At 39.0% G+C, this 17,308-nt stretch overlaps 1 protein-coding gene and 2 long non-coding RNA genes across 3 annotated transcripts; 1 reads left to right on the forward strand and 2 right to left on the reverse strand.

Moving 5' to 3' along the window:
- Nucleotides 1-300: 300 nt before the first annotated feature.
- Nucleotides 301-11,926, reverse strand: LOC122786706 (Na(+)/H(+) exchanger beta-like). The gene is made up of 12 exons (XM_044053183.1): nucleotides 11,610-11,926; nucleotides 5,731-6,191; nucleotides 5,306-5,556; nucleotides 4,209-4,426; nucleotides 3,925-4,121; nucleotides 3,611-3,700; nucleotides 3,333-3,403; nucleotides 2,905-3,078; nucleotides 2,445-2,559; nucleotides 2,096-2,194; nucleotides 1,692-1,764; nucleotides 301-831 (listed from the first exon to the last, which is right to left on the reverse strand). The coding sequence occupies exons 1-12, from the start codon at nucleotides 11,917-11,919 to the stop codon at nucleotides 545-547; spliced, it is 2,346 nt and encodes a 781-aa protein (XP_043909118.1). The 5' UTR covers nucleotides 11,920-11,926; the 3' UTR covers nucleotides 301-544.
- A 130-nt stretch (nucleotides 11,927-12,056) lies between these two features.
- Nucleotides 12,057-12,529, forward strand: LOC122786708. Its single transcript, XR_006362478.1, has 2 exons — nucleotides 12,057-12,121; nucleotides 12,217-12,529. It is a non-coding gene; the product is annotated as an uncharacterized LOC122786708 (long non-coding RNA).
- A 798-nt stretch (nucleotides 12,530-13,327) lies between these two features.
- Nucleotides 13,328-17,243, reverse strand: LOC122786707. Its single transcript, XR_006362477.1, has 3 exons — nucleotides 16,591-17,243; nucleotides 15,855-15,946; nucleotides 13,328-14,291 (listed from the first exon to the last, which is right to left on the reverse strand). It is a non-coding gene; the product is annotated as an uncharacterized LOC122786707 (long non-coding RNA).
- Between the last annotated feature and the right edge of the window lie 65 nt (nucleotides 17,244-17,308).

A 17,308-nucleotide genomic window follows, 5' to 3' on the forward strand; every position in this document is an offset into this window, starting at 1 on the left:
CTTTTTTGAGCCTGTCAGCAGGTGAAATTTCTTTAATGTCCCAAGTACAGCTGGAAAACTCTGGAAAATCGAGTCAGACTCCTGTATGTCCGAACCTAGAACTTCAAACTTCACCTGAAGGTTCTGGAAATTCTCCAGCTCTATTGACCCAGATATCTCCCACCATATTATATATATATATATATTAAAGTTGATTATTCAGTCATATTTTATGGCATTCCTTCTATACTGTGCTTTGAGGAGGTAAACTTCACCCAACTGGTGCTTCAAGTTTGTTTAAACAAGTGCTTTTTTTTTCCTTGTGCGATATGACTCACATGTGGACTCATTTCAGTCATATAAAAATGGCCAATGGTTTCATGCTTTGGCAAAAAAGTCTGATAAAATCCCAACTAACGAAAAAAAGACTAATCAAAGAAATAACAAAACAAAAGTATTGATATGATCCCATATCACACACGAAAAAAAACATAAATATTAAGGCTTTGAAACGTCTTCACTCACAAATGAAAACAAAAACACTTTCAAGTAAGTACGAGCGTTATCACGAGTGGAAGGAGCCGTCCCCCTCCTCGTCTTTGTTTGGACCAGGGTCACTAAGGCAGCGTGATAGTTTGACTTGCTCCTCCTCCTGTTGCTCCTGCTGCTCCTGGTTGTCCAGCGTTTTGGCCCTAAGCTCTGTGTCTCCTTTAGCTCGCAGCACGCTCCTCTGATTGTCCCTCTGAGACTCCTCATATAAGAGGCTGACTGCGTCTGGAGAGCTGGGATGAGGACGAGACGTCCGACCTTTGGGACTCTCACCGTCAGTGATGTAGGTGAAAACCTTGTGTTCTAGAAAACAGATAGTGATACATTAGTGTAAGTACATTTTAGAAAAAAAAGTAAATCTGACCAGGTGTAGAAAAGATTGCTTTCTTGAGTAAAAGGACCATTGCCACTAAATAAAAATACTCTGTTAGAAGTCATGCATTAAAAATCCTACAGTAAGTATTAAAAGGTGCATGACAATTTTATTATGCATATGCATTTTGTTTAGTGCTGTTAAACTCTATTTATTTTTTCTCCCATCTGTGCCTAAAACATAAAAGCTGAGCTTTTATAATGAGATTATAAAATATGTAAATTATATTCTTGGAAATCTTCATTTGAAAATACTTTTGTCGGGTAAAATGATAGTGGAGTAAAAAAGGAAAGCAATTACCTCAGAAATGTAGCAGAACACACAAGTTAAAAGTAAAAGAAAAAAGTAAAATACAGTGATATTACAGTTTTAATTGAGTAGATGTATGGAGACTTGAGATATTGTACATTTCACCACATTAAAAAAAATACAAATAAGCAATTTTTTTTTACATACAAGACTGTATAATTGTATATTGACATACAATTTCAGAAGATTCCATTGAAGATACTCAACTATTTACACTCACTTACATTATTTCAAAGTTACTATTTCAAGAAATACCTCATTTGTGCTCAAATAGTGTAACAGCAGTGCTTGTTGACCAATATGATTGATGAAGTGATTTGCTGTAACATAATCCTGTTTTATGTCTTTATCTTTTAATATTTATCTCAATAATTTTCAATCATATCTCAACTTACAACATATTTGCACACAAAAGTGACCAATTAAAAAGGGTAATATCGCTTTAAAGTGACGTTTTAGTGGTGTAAGAAATCTCACTGACCTGGTTCGAAGCAGACTTTTCTCACTGGCGTCGTCTCCTGACGGTTTGCAGGAACCGTGAGGTAGTGACTCATCTGTGAATGACATTTGACACTGTGTGAGAAATCACGACATTTCAAAACTAAATAAACATATAAAAGCTGTATGTGTCATTAAAAGGGACCAAAAGGCGACCAAACTGAAAAGGTAGATAAAGAGTGTTGAAAACATTTTGGCTAATGCAATTACACAACTCAAATATATAGAGCATTAGTTTTAGTCTTGTCGTTTTTCGTGTTTTGATAATCAAAGTTTTATGATTTGTAAATCATCTGCGAAGCCCTAGGAATCACACTAACCTGTATAAAAAGGTGCTGTACTGACAAGGTTTGACTGATTGATTAATTTGACGGTATAAAAACTCACCCTCCTCTCCATCTCCACTCGCTGCTTCCTGAAGCGAACCTCACTCAGATTGTCCTCAAAAGGATCCATCATCAGGTCGTGTCTGCTGTAGGAACGAAGCTGAGGAGACACAATCACATTATAAAGATGGTGTCAGTAAATCCATCCATCTTTTACCACTTTATCCTCCACATGAGAATCAGGGGGGGATCACCAGCCCATCACAGGGACACATAAGGGGACAAACAACCATCCACTCTCACACTCGCACCAATGGGCAATTTAGAGTGTCCAATTTGGTGTCAGTAATTCTTGTGATTATTCTTCTATTAAAGTGATAATATCTAATCAGCACTCTTCCTTCTCTTACCCTCTGTCTGGTCTTCTGCAGGTTGGCTCGCAGGATCTTCCTGATCTCTTGCTCTCGGCTCTTGGAGATGCTTGGAATTGCCCTTCGTCTGGTCGAGTCTTTTGGCTGGATGTTCCTGCACACACACCCACACAAAACATATCTCTTGTATTAATTATCGATTTTAAATAAAAACAGATAATCTCATTCACTACTTTTTATAAAATATCTTTATTTCTCTTTGTCTGAGACATAAAATAATCCTGTAAAGCTGATCGAAAGAGGTGATGTTACGCAATGCTGTCACGCAACACTTGGGACCAATACAATGCCATTTTGGCAGGAAGCCACACTGTTCAAATACAAAGACATGCATTACCAGCAGCATATACTGTATACCCGGCAACTTCATCAACTGTATTGACAAAAATTGAAGATGTTGGATAGATGTGACGCTGTAGGATACCAAAACCACACTTACTGCACAGAGACAGACGAGACGACAGTGGGCAGCTTAGCGGCACTGCCGCTCTCCACCAGCATCATGGCCTGCTTCATCTCCAACTTGTTGTAGAAGGAGATGAGCTGAGGCTCAGTGGAGCGGTCTCCCGCGATCAGCAACCTCTTCACATAGGTTTTATTGAAGCGGTTCAGCCTGAGCACAGCAGAAAATAAAAAGACAGTCAGCAAATGAGTTTCATTTAAAGATGATTTTGTTTATACAGTCACCGCCCACCATCGTGCAGGCAATCAGAGTTCTGTGCTTAAAAACTAAATGCTGCTAATTTCTTGTGTCTGTGAATGAGCTCAGGTTTTTAATTAAACACCAGTGTAATTTAAACAATATAGACAAAAGAAGACACCACATGGGAAACATGGACATAGAAGACAGAGGACATGTTGACATACTTGTCTTTCCAGTGATGGTGTCCATAATGTCCACAGATGTCTTCGATTCCTGTTAGGAGATGATCCAGGAACTGGAGACAAATTCAGTTGATTTATATAAATAAGACAGCTTGTCACACAGCTTCTTTCCACAGATCATCAGGCATGTGAAAACACACATTTTCCCACCTTCCCACTGTGATCTGACACACACACACACACACACATTCCCACTGTTTCTAAAAGTAAATTGCATATATGACATAAGCTTGCACGTGAGAAGGTTATGATGATCTCACCTGTGTGTGAATCTCCTCATTAATCGATCCTTTGCTCTCCTTTTTCTTCTTCACAGCCAGAAGCTCCACCAGGGGTCTGATCGTCATTCCCTGAGGACACACACATATTGGTTTACACAGCTATTCTTCTGAGGACACTGCATTGACTTCCATTCATTTAGAAGCATTAAACAAAGCCTTATCACTAACTCTAACCTCACCACAATTCAAATGTTAGTCCTAAATTCAACCTGGGACTCAGAAATTAAGTTCTGCCTCATTAGGACCAGGTATTTCTTTATAATAATGACTTCTAATCCATTTCTAGCTCTCACCTGAACAAAGACGGTGAAGAAGATGACGGTGATGATGGCAGTGAGGAACATGTTCTTCATCTGACTGTTGGTCAACAGGAACCCCAGTGAGAAGGCTATTGCACCTCGCAGGCCACCGTAGGCCACGATAAACTGATCCTTTTTGGTCAACTTCACGATACGGAATTTATTGATGACGTACGTGAGACCAATGACTCCTGAAACACACAGACAGCAACATGAGATGAGAAGAGAAGAAGAAGAAGAAGATCTAAGTTTCAGTGTTTGTGTTTCTTTGTACTGACCCAGGACTCTGGACACCAAACAGATGACGACGGTGAAAACAACGAAGGTCCAGTTCCAGGCGTGAGGACCAGCCACCGTGGACACACCGAGGAAGATGAAGATGAGCGTCTCGCTCACGCTGCTCCACATCTTCAGGAAGTACTTGATGGTGGTGTAGGACTTGTGGGAGATGTTGGCCTCCACGTACGGCCGCATCATCACGCCACACGCAATCAACCTAGTTCAAGACAAGGAGGGGAAGACAGAAAGTGAGGCCAATCTCAGTCTGCAGCTAAGAGTTGCATTAATTTTTCAGTTTATCAGTGGTTTGTTTGTTTTACAGCAGTCGAACATGTTACATGTTTAATTTGCTTGTTTTTGCTGCGTTCCATTTACATCAGAACTCGGAAGTCAGAAGTGGGAGTGATGGCACCCCATTCTACCTGTACGACTGATTTAATGTGAAACAAATAAAACTCAGTCACATTAAGAAGCTTAAACAATCAGCAATCATGTTTTGATCATGAAAAAAACTTTAAACCTATTATCGATTATCAAAATAGTTGTAGATTAATTTAGTAATCAATTAATAATCGATTAATTGTTTCAGCTCTAGTCCTAAAGCAAATAAAATTGAATCACATTAAATTCATGATATAAATAAAAACAGTAAAAAACAGCAAATCCTTCAAACTGTGATAAAAACCGTAAAATCTAATATTTTGGCTTTACAACATAAAAACTTCACTTTGTATAAACTTTGTTTTAGTTTTTGTGAAAATTTGAAGTAGACTAAGTAGACATTTGAAAATATCTTGTGATTAAACAAAACCAAACAAATAGAAAATACACAGGAATTGTTATGGGTTTCATCAGAATCAGTGCTCTTATCTAAAAAGAAAAAGACAAGCATTTAAGTTTAAACCATAAATCTGACATCTTCCAGTTTGTAATTCACCATGACTCAGGACATGTTCAATTACAGACTGTTGGAACAAGTGATTTTGGCTTTGAGCATCTGTTTCTCATTGCCAAGTCAGATCAGTCGCGCACACAGAGGTATGTCATCAGTAAGTACAGAGACCGAGGAGATTGACTCCGGAGGTTGACTACTCACGACATGATCCCTGACAAGTGGAAGACCTCTGCGGAGAGATAGGCCATGTAGCTGTAGAGGAAAACAAACAGAGGCTCGATGACGCGAGTGTGGGAGGTGAAGCGGGAGGTGAAGGCGCCCAGGATGCCGTAGAAGAACCCGACCAGGATGCCTCCCAGAGAGACCACCAAGAAACAGACCACGCCGAGCAGGGCGTCGCCGATGGTGACAGTTCCTGCGTGGGAAAACTCCTCGAACAAGTGATACAGCACCTACACACAGAGAGTCTGAGTGAGTTTTAACCACACTTCATAAAAACCTAAACCTGAACTATTCTTTGTCCCGACACAAAAATCAGAAAAATAACAGAAATAATGTGGAGAAATACGGTCTTAAAAGTTGAAATATCTGCAAGACAAAATACAGTTCTTGTACAAATCACTCACCACGGTGACGGCGTCGTTGAGGAGCGACTCCCCGAACACGAGGATGTGCAGCAGCTCGTTGATGTGAATCTCCTCAAACACAGCGAGGACGGCCACGGGGTCCACGGCTGAGATGATGGAGCCGAACAGCAGGCAGGAGAGCAGGTCCACTTCTCCCAGCTGAGCTCCTTCAATCTGACACACGGCGTACATCATCCCGCCCACGAAGAAGGCATTCCACAGCGTGCCAACCACCGCGAACACCAGGATGGTGCCCATGTTCTCCATGAAGTGTCGTATGGGCAGGAAGTAGCCGGCATCAAGGATGATGGGAGGCAGTAGGTAGAGAAAGAAGAGCTTGGCATCGAGGACTGGTGCTTCCTCGCCGATGGCTTTGATGATGCCACCAACCAGCAGACCAACGACGATTAGCAGACAGCTTTCCGGAACGACGTTTGAGACTCTGGGAATGATGTGGAAACCTGCACAGAGAACATTTTTAAAAATAGAATTAGGTTAAAACAAATGATTGTGTTAATTTTTCAATGATTTGTTTTATAAACAGTTTGAAAAAGTAGCACAAAAAGCTATTCTATCAAGTTTATCACTGTATGACAAAGAAAAGTGTAAAAACTTTACATTTAAGAAACTGAAACCAATAACTAAAACAAGTATTTAGTTACAATGATAATTTTCCCAGTTTTCAATTATTTAATTTGTTGCATCTCCAATACTTAAAATAATAGCAACATTCTTTCACTTTTAAAAGAAAACTAATTTCTACATCTTCTTCTTGACGTTACACTGTGACAACATTAACCCTATTCTTTTACATATATTTACTGGCAAATTCACATTTTAATCATTACGGATTAATAATTTCGTCCTGCTCTTAACAAAGGCGGACTCATCTCTCCCTCTCTCCCCTCTCCCTTATCTTCCCTGCTTTGCTTCTGAAATCGCATCCTGTCTTCCTCTCTCCGCACTGCTCTCCAAATTTTAATCATGGAATTGGTCAACTGGTCTCTCAGCGCAATTGACAAAATTTCCTCGACGAGAAACTCGATTTCGGGGGATCCCGTCTGTCCTGACAGAACGTTTGCCGCTGGTTACATGATGGATCCGTGGGAGAAGTGGAGGGTTGTGTGCCTGGCGGTTCTTTCCATTGAGGACATCGAGGATATCTACATATTCGGAACCATGATAACAGGTCATCTGCTGATTGGATTAGGCATTGCCCTGGTGTATCGGAAAATTCAGAAGACGGTGACAGCAGTCCAAAGCCCCATGAAGTTGCCAGACATGATTGAGGGGGTGGGCAGAACTGTCAGTGCTCAGACTATGGTTACTAACCGCCACATGGATAACATCTTGGAGAAGCTTTCAGCTTTGCAAAAGCGAATGGACCGACTTGGAGACCAGAATGGACAAACAGAGTAAGTAAGGTCTATTGAAATGCGACTACTCGCCCTAACCCAAAAAAACATCATAATCAATCTGCGTTTTGTACCCCACGGCTCCGGCCTCGTACAAGGCCCTGCTGGAACAACTCCCCCAGGAGATCACTGCAGTGAGGCGCTCTGTATTCCTATTCCACCCTCCCTTCCTTCCTTCCTTCCTTCACGGACACCTGTTGATTGTTATCTGGGACCCGATCAAGGACGTCTCCATGGCAACCTGCTGTGTTGTCGCGATGGCATCCCGCAAACTGTGGCACTGATTGTGAGGCTAGACGAAGCAAGTCTCCAGGCTTATGCACACACACGCATTTATGGACACAAATACATACAATAAAGGCCGATTCCGATTCCAATGTGTATTGGCAAGAATTATAAGAAAAACTCTTTCTTAAAAATAACAATGTCATCTGCATACACAATAAACTACGATAAAGTGCTAAATGCCTGAAAGGCTGGGCTTAAATACAAGACAAAACATTTGCGTGTTCATTACAGACTCCAATATTAGTTATTTTAAACATTTCATCATGTAAATGTCAAATGTTTAATAAATAAAAAATGCAAATGAGTTTTCTCTTTTTGATTTTTCTTCTGGATGTTCAACCAAAAACTAGTATTAGGACATTAATTTTGGCCTGAACTTGTTAAATACTTATAAATTGTATAAACACAACAGGACACCACAGTCACTGCAGTATAATGTATATAAGACACACTCCTAGAGTCATAACTCTGAGAAGAATCCACATTCAATAAACATCTCTCTGTGCATTAGAAAGGCAGAGTGAAACAATAAATTAGAAAAAACAGCCAAGTCATTTGTGATTCACGACAACATCCTCATGAAATATTCAACAAAAAAAGCAAATGGGAAATGATTGACTCTTCATACAAATAACTTGTGGGCATGTTTGCAGAATAAAGAGACAGAAATCACTTAAACTATTGATTTTTTTTGTCTTAGTAATTGATCTTTCTGTCTTTTCGTTTTAAGAACTCATAGAGGCAAGACTCTGGTGGCTGGGGTTAAGGAGTTTAATGTTCTTTTTTTGTCAAAAGATATTTAAATGTATGATAATATTAATTAACTTTACATGCCATTTCTCATAGACTTCTTATTACACTCATAATTATGGCTACAACTAACATTTATATTCATAATTGAAAATCGATTCATATGTCAATTATTTTCTCCATTAATCAAGTACTGGTTTGGTCCAAAAAAATCTCATAAAATGCTCTTGTTTTGTCCACAAACCAAAATTATTCAGTTTTAATTATTTTTTTGTTATATGGAGCAAAGAAACCAGAAAATATTCACATTTAAGAAACTGTAAAATCGGAGAACTTAAAACAAACAGTTAACCCCTCTATTAAAATAGTTGATGATGAAGTTAGCAATTGATTAATGATCAATTAATCAATTAATTAGTGCAGCTCTAATCATTGATATTTGATACATTGATTTGCCTTGTGGTAAGTGTTTCTACAAATTATTATTAACACTTAAACTTCAGTAAATGATCTAAATTCTTCCTCCATCAGTGTCACTGGGGCCTTGTATGAGGTCTCTCAGTCAAATGACTGGAGTCCAGGCTGCTACTGTAAACAGCTGTTTTCCTCAGTGTGTTGTTGGTGTAGTTGTTTCTGTGCCGTCGACCTCGCCCCCCCCCACCGCCGCCACTCTGACTCTGCACACTAAGATCTTTGTTATCAAGCAGTGCACGTGAACAGGAAGTTGGACCGTCCCTCAGAGACATACAGCTGGACGGGGTGATAACACGGTAGAAGGCCTCACTCTGCTCGTTCAACCACTGACGAAGCACACGGGGGATTTTCTTTGTGCGACCGATACACGAAGTATTGAGACAATGAAGCCTTTTGTTATGTTTCAGGGAAACTTGAATGCAGCCTAATTTCTGAAACTCATAAAATAAAACTGTGTCCATTAATCGAGTAATTGTTTGGTCCATAAAAGGTTGATCAGTGTTTACAAAACCTGTAAATAATGATGCGCTTAAGGCTACGTTTATATGATGACGGTCTGAATGACTTTTTATTCCCCGTTTAGACAAGCGTTTTCGGGAGGAAATCTGCGAAAAACATGGCAACTGCTGGGAAAAATAATTTTGTCTGGCCAGATGAAGAAGTTGAACTACTACTATAACCCTAATATTATCTGTACCTATCCTGTACATTTTGTGGAAAGACTCCTGCCAGAGCAGCTTGAAGGTCCGTCCCATGGAAATAATCTGTTTGTTTATTTCCCTGTACTGGTGCATGTATATGACATAAACGCTTAAACGAGTTTTGCATCTAGGCAGTGTAGACGGAGACACTATGGCGGAGCGTATTCAAGTTTCCTACTCTGGTGGGTGGTTTCAGATGTTTGTGTTTTTAAGCCCCAAAAACGCTGTCACCGTCTAAACGAAAGGCACTTCCGATAAAATATTTTGTCGTTTTTACCCGCAAGCGTCCTCAAGTGACCGGGGGGGGGCCTAAATGTCCAAAATTATTCAGTTTTAATTACTTCTTTTTTGATGGAGCAAAAACAACAGAAAACATTCACATTTAAGAAACTGAAAAAGCTGGAAATTAGGGCTAAAATGATTACTCGATTATCAAAATAGTTGACAGTTCATTTAGTATTGAGTAATTGTTTCAGCCCTAGAAAATATTAGATAACCATATGTAAGAATGAGAACTTGAAGAGATATCAAACAATCAAAAACCAAAAAAACATTAAATTGCAGTCTTTAATAATATGCTAAATCCATTGATTCAAAGCAAGGCCATAAAAAAAAGGTACATAAAAAAACTTTTTTCTAAAAAAATCCAAAACAATTATACACTTATACAACATCATTATACAACATTATGTTGCATAGTATATTCAATTACTGCTAATAAACCTCCCAAATGCTCCACACTTGACCTTTAAGACTCATTGTGCGTGTGGGATAAATAACACTGAAGTGAGAGCAAACTTTCAGTAACAGCCTCAGTGTAGCTGCATCAAAGCTGAAGGTCACTGGCACAAGATCAGTCATTATAACTCAGTTTCATCACTTTAATTAGTCTGAACAACTGCTCTCAGTTTCCTTGTCGAGGCTAAAGATAATCCCACAACAGCTGCTTCGACTACAGACCAGAAATATAGGCCTGTTCTAAAAAAAAAAATCCATGTGAAAGTGGAAAAAACATCCTCTGGGACAGCAGCAAGCCGTCTTCTTTAAAGTGCACTTTAGGGGTAGCTAGTAAACTAAACACAATAAAACAAAAAAAACAACAAATAAAAGTGCAGCGTAGAATAAGCTACTGGGCCCTTGCACCTGCCGTGAATATCAGGGTGTGAAATTCCCCACTACAGTTGCCACGGTAACAAACATACAACTGAAAACAAACATACAACTCTGTCAAGGTTTAGTATGAACAGAAAGATTGCCCGTTTACATTTTAATATCTAAAAATGTTTTATTTTAATATTTTAACGATTTTCTTGTGGATAATCATGAAAGAATATGTTCATATATTATCATGCCTACCAAAAAGAGATCATTAAATTGATCCTACTTCATTCTGGATAATAAAAGTGCATTAAAAGGTATATTATGTGTGTTTTACAGCCAAGCCAAGCTAAAGCCAAGCCAACTTGAAATGAAATTTAGATCCCCACTAACTCTGTTTATGTTTTGGTTTGGTGTTTTGTAAAAGTAAAAAAAAGTAGCAGAGTGATTGTTCTATTGATGTGAGTGGCAGCCATTTTGGAATTGTTAGGAGTTTGTGAGGTTACTCCAACATGAGGGGGGTGTTCCTTCAATTAGAACACAGAAATTCTGAGTTTCGATTTCTTTTGGTAATGACCGAAAGAACAAGATTGCTAATACAGCTTCCTCCACAGGGTAGATGGGCTCAGCCTTAGAGATGGGATGAGGAGCTCGGACATCTGGGAGAGGCTCAGAGTAGAACCGCTGCTGAGGTGGTTCAGACATCTGGTTAGGATGCTTCCTGGGGAGGTGTGTCAGGCATGTCCATCTGGGAGGAGACCCCGGGCCGACCCAGGACATGCTGGAGGGATTATATCTCTCACCTGCCAGGAAACCCCTTGGGAACCCCCAAATGAGCTGGTAGAAGTGGCTAGGGAGAGGCCTGTCTGGATTCCTTGCTAAGGGCAGACCCCAGACCGGATAAGTGGAAGACAACGGAAACCTAACGGACCAGAATGCACCATGTTTTCCGTGTTTTGCTAACTTCCTGGCAACCAACCCTATCTGCTGTTGCAAATTTGGGTTGCAGTACATGTTTAAAACACTGGTGGCCACAGTATCACATACTTACATATAGCACCTTTAATTTAAGAGAAATCAGCAGCTCACTCGGACCAAATTGAAGTGATAGAAAAATTCAGCAGTTTGATTTCGTGTGTGTTTGTCACCTCACCCAGTTTCATGAGCAGGGCAAGCAGGATCCACAGCGAGATCTCGAAGGGCGTCCGGACGTGGTCGTAGTTGAAGGACAGGACGGGGAAAACCTTCTTGTGTTCGCTGGAGTTACTCTGGTGATGGGTGACGGAGGAGTCCGCCACCTCCTCCCCCTTCTTCTCCGCCACCTGTAACACTCGGGACCTGTCTCCCCACGTCCCGTTGTTTTCTCCCGCAACGACGGAGACGGAGACAAACGTGGTGAACAGAAGGAGACACGTTAAGAACGCGGAGCTGCTCCCCCGCACGAACTGCGGCGACACAGCCATTTTCAGACTCAATTCTCTGCTCTGCACTAGATCCGATGAAGATGATGAGGAGGAGGAGGAGGATGAGGAGGAGTTGCGTGGTGCGCCACGGAGAAGAGATCCGTACTTTTACGTTCATACTCCACTGGCATCTTCAATGGATGTCGGCGGTTTTAAGGCGTAAAACATGAAGCATGAAGAAAGCTCCTGTCATGAGCGGGAGGTGATTTTAAAACCACACCACGTTTATAATTCGCAGTCAAACCTAATGTTTTACTGTTTTTCGCTTCACCGTTTGTTGTTTTCTTCTTAAAACAGAGTGAAGTTAACACGAACTTCAGCATCAATCACACAGAAATCTCCACTCAGTCATTTAACAGTTCAGCTCATCCACAGCAGTGTCTGCGGCTCAGCGACACCTGCTGGAGCGGAGGAGCACAGCGACCAGCAGGCAGATAATTCATTCCACTTTCACATGTCAGACTAAACAAAGGCTTCCCTGCTCACTCAGGCTCTTTCATAGTGTCTGTCAAACCGCGACAGTGAATAATCCGTAAAACCAACAACTGAGGCTGTTTCTCACAGAGTTAAATCCCATCCTGTTGCTGCTGTCTGGTCCAAAGAGACTGAACCATCTGGAACCTGGAATCTCTACTATGATTTTAATTATTAAAGAAACACTAAAATAGCAACATTATTATTCATTGTGTGTTGTTTTCTTGTGTTATTTGTATTTGATGAATGAATCCACTCTCCTTTGCCTCAGCTTTTGGCCTCCACCACATCTAGTGCTCCACACTGTTCACTAGAGGGTGTGTGACTGTGTCTCTCTGCTGTTTGGTGCTGAATATGAACAGTTAAGTGCAGTTTTTAAAGCATTTTTTGAATGAAAATTGCTGGAAAAGTGCTGATGGAAGCAATGAGACTGAGCCCAATGTTAAAATTGCACGTCGTAAAAGCTAAAAACAACAAAATGCTCTTTAAAGCTGTCAGGAGCTGCACAGTGGAAATCTTTTTTCTTCTTTCTAATTTAAACTCATTTGAGTTGTATGTTAATCTTTGAATAACAAGTAATCACCAAATGCATTTAAGAGATTATTAAATTCGAATTAGGATCCAGAAATGTAAATGAAAGCCCAACATTATTATTGTTACAGAACACTTTCAACACTGAAAACTGGAGTCTCTCTCTCTCTCTTCAAACACATAAAACTAGACTGAAGAGAGAGAAAGAGAGAGCAGTCCTCGGTCAAAGACCACATTGACTTTCATCTCATTCACAGTGAAACCCCTTCCTGTGTGAGTTTTGTTCACATGAATCACTCTGTACAGTTTGTGCAGTCACCCAACAGCACCAGTTTTCCTCTGACCTTTTCCATTTGGTGGATGAAACCAGAGAAAAAAAATCTACACACAAACACCAAAAACATTATTTTAAACACAATTTATTTAACTGTTACATCAAATTACCAACAACTGAATAGTTTGTTGATAGAGTGGAATTTTTTAAATTTTTAACTGTAGACATGTTGCTACGCTGTTTGCGTGTGCAAACTGACTAGTATTTCTAACAATGGCTAGCGTGCATGTTTTCCCCCCGACTTCTCTCTGTTTTTTACCTTCACTGATGCAAACTCATTTATGAATCTGCAAACAGCATTTTCTGTCTGACGCACTGTTACTCATAAAGAAAAAGTTGACATTTCACTTTTCTGCCGCTTTTAATTATTTTCATTGAAAATTTGTGTTGTAAAGAAATGTATAGGAACTAGCTAATGCTTAAACTTAATTTCTTCAGAATTACATTACATTACATGTCATTTAGCAGACGCTTTTATCCAAAGCAACTTACAATAAGTGAGAATCAGCCTGTTGGTGAGATTTCAACAACAGTTGTTTTTTTTTAATCTCTTTTCTTCTATTTTTCTGTATCTGGTGTTTCTAGTGTTGTTCCGAACAGAAAATGTGGGTTTTAAAATGGTTGTTGGCTATTTCTAAAACTACAGTTTTCTTTTGTATTTGTGTATAAATGTGTTCTAAATAAATCTTCCTACTGGACAACAACTCACACTTTCCTCTCATCACACACCACAGATTTCCCTTCTGGTGACATCGCAAACACAAAAACATCGTCACCCTCCTCCATCTTTAACCTTCTCTGACTTTCACAAACAAACAAACAAACATTCTGTCGATAAAACAATCGATCAAACAGACAGACGGTGGGTGGGGGTTTGTAGTTGATCTCAAGCGTTTTGATTCAGCTGGACCCGCTCTGACATCTGTCTGGCACTGTACAGACACACCCCCGTCCCGACAGTTGCCATCACCATGGCGATGGGATCAACAAAGTTTCCCTGCGGCTGCATCCGGACCTCACCTGACACCTGCCGCTAAACATGGAGGACAGAAACACAGATTAACCAGCATGTTTAAGGTTTTTATCCTTTTTTTCATCCTGACAAGATGGAGTAAGAGTAATTTTCCATACAACCACTAGGTGGGATTAAGTTTAGAAAAGTTTGTTCCGCACTGCAGCTTTAAGGGGCCAATACAGAAGAGGCTCTTGTCACATGGTCATAAAGTTTCTGAACCAATGATGCACTTGATTTAAGATTCATATTAAAGATATGGTAATGAAATAAGAGTACTAAATATGTGCAAGAAACTATATGCTCTAAGAAGATTTTTCATACACATTAATAATATAATGAACATGAAAATTAAAATATATGAAGTGCAGTTTCTCTGCTGCCTATACAGATCAGACATGTGAATTCAAAGTGATGTTAACTCTTCACACCTTTAAATGAAGATGTGATAACTCAACTGTTTTCATTGCATTTTGTTGTACGCGTGACTCACGGTCTGAGGTGGAGTCTGAACATGTTATTATGTAACCTGCTACTCCACTAGGCAGCTCCATGAAATATTAATCTATGTGTGGATATTTTTGCCGTACTCAGACAGACTGAAGTATTTATTTTCTGTTGTTTTTTTTCTTATCTTCTAAGGATGAATTCAGTTTCTCTTTGACTGGAACTTTCAACAAATTTATCTGGAACTGAAGGATTGGAACCTTTCAAATAGGTTTTTAATTGACTTTGAGGCGTGATTTAACTTTACAGCATATTGATTTAGCGGAAAAATAGCTGATAGTGTGATTTTTATGTTGTATATTTTTATGCTGTATGTTTGAATAGTTGTAACCTGTCTAAATCCTGCTGTCTGTCTTGGCCAGATGACTGAGTTTTATTTGTATTCCTGGTGTAGGTCAGCGGATTCAAACAGCAAACAGAAAATCCCACTGTTTATTTATTTATTTATATGAGTTATATTTTTTGTTTATGAGGATGATTGTCTGCTGTTTAAACTATGCTCCCAGAATATTTTTTATACACACCACATAATTAAAATGAGTTATTAAGTTATTTTTCTGTCGCCCACAGATCAGAAATGTGCATTTAAAGTAACCTTAATCTTTATAACTTTAAATAAAGTTTAAAGTTATGAGTTGGAGTCTGAATTATTATATAAACGTTATTATATAACGTGCTGAGATGAGCTCCACCAGGCAGCTCCATGAAATATTAATAATTTATGTGGGTTTTTTTTGCTGCACTCAGTCCATTTAAAGTAGTAATTAAATTCCCCTTTGACTGGACCAATCTACAAAATTATCCAAAACTGAAGGATTGGACATTTTCAAATAGTTTTGAAATGACTGAGGCAGAAGCATCTGATTTAACTTGATATAATTTTGTTTAATTTACAGATTATATGGTTTTATATTGTATATTTTATGTATATAGTACTCTGTTTAAAATATGCTGCCTGTTTTGGCCAGGACATTCCTGCAAAAGAGATTTATCTAAAGAGCTTAAATAAAGTAAGATAAAATATTAAAGTGATTTTCTGCTCCAAGAGGCTGTGAGGAAAATAAATCAGAGACAAACCTGGAGGAGACGGAAGTAGCCTGGTGTTAGTCTCCCCAGTCTGATAATCATTTCTGCTGCCGGAGCTTCAACGACGAGTCAACACAAACTTCCTGTTGGAGAAAATCAAAAGTGTATACTCTCACTCCCAAAAAAGCACAATACTAAATTGTTAAAGATAGTACTAATTATCCAGTGGGAAATATGTCCATGGTTAGAATTAAAAAATATATATTTTAAAAAAAGATGGTGTGAAAATTTCTCCCAGAGCTTTTTTTGTATGGTAACCCACAAGATGTTACTACTGCGACCCAAATCACAACATAAAGAGCAAACTGGTGCATAGTAGAATTTTCTTGTACTACCATTTCAAAACCTAATATTATTGATCACCCAGACCTATGTGTGTGTGTATGGAGAGCAATCAGAATCTTAGGATTTACAAATAATCATAAAACTTTGCAAACAAACTTTTTTTAGTCACTTTTTGATCATTTTCAATCATTTATTTTAAAATGTTGGTTGGAGAATAAAGACATAAATGTCTCTCCCTATTTGTGTAAAATAAAATGTACTGTCTGTGTAGATTCTCATTCATTCAAGTCATAATAAAGTCATAGAAACTATACACATGCTACATTACCGTGCTGTAAATGTGTCACAATGCCACGTTTAAACATTAAAATAGTCCCAATAAATTCTTAAAAGTGGGGTGTAAAGTTGTTCCAGAAAAAAAGTAAATCATAGTTTGTCTCACAGTTTGAAGGTGATACGCCGCTGCTGCTCGTCCTCAGCTTCAGTAGCAGACTGACAGCACACTGTCATACTTAATGCGTGTGTGCCTGCTCTTTGGTTTCACACACACACACACACACGAAAAGCCTAGTCCTGTCAGAGATGATTTGATCACACAGCCAGTAACGATAGAGAGAGAGCAGGCGAGGTGGCTCAGTGCAGCATGTTGCACGCTTGAAGGAACATTTGTGTTAATGCACTGCAGTGAGTTATGTAACTATAAAAAAAAATACTTTATAAAAACAACTTTACAGAATAAACCTTTTTGCGGTCATGGTGGGGCTGGTAAATGTCACATTTGACCTCTACAGGACATGATGAGACTGCTATAATAACATTTATAGTAATCTTATATAATAATGTTCTTGTCATTTTCTGGTTACATAAGGCTTTGTTTTCCCATGATACAGCACTGACAGTTCACGTTGCTTCACTGGTTTTAAACACAACAACAGACCGGAGGATAAACATACAGAAACATAGTTTAACCATTTTAATTATAGTTCGTAAACAACAGCAGCAGCAGTGTTTATATATATCTTCCAATTAGTCTGTCTTAAACTCTTAATTTAAAATAAATGTTTCTGGTTATTTTTTTTAAAGTTCTGTGCATTAGATGTGCTTAAAATAAAACATGAACTACAGCGTGTGTTCTTGTGTTTATTTCTTCTATAGGACCT

Source organism: Solea senegalensis, linkage group LG20, assembly GCF_019176455.1.
Source record: "Solea senegalensis isolate Sse05_10M linkage group LG20, IFAPA_SoseM_1, whole genome shotgun sequence".
NCBI classification, from domain to species: Eukaryota; Metazoa; Chordata; class Actinopteri; order Pleuronectiformes; family Soleidae; genus Solea; species Solea senegalensis.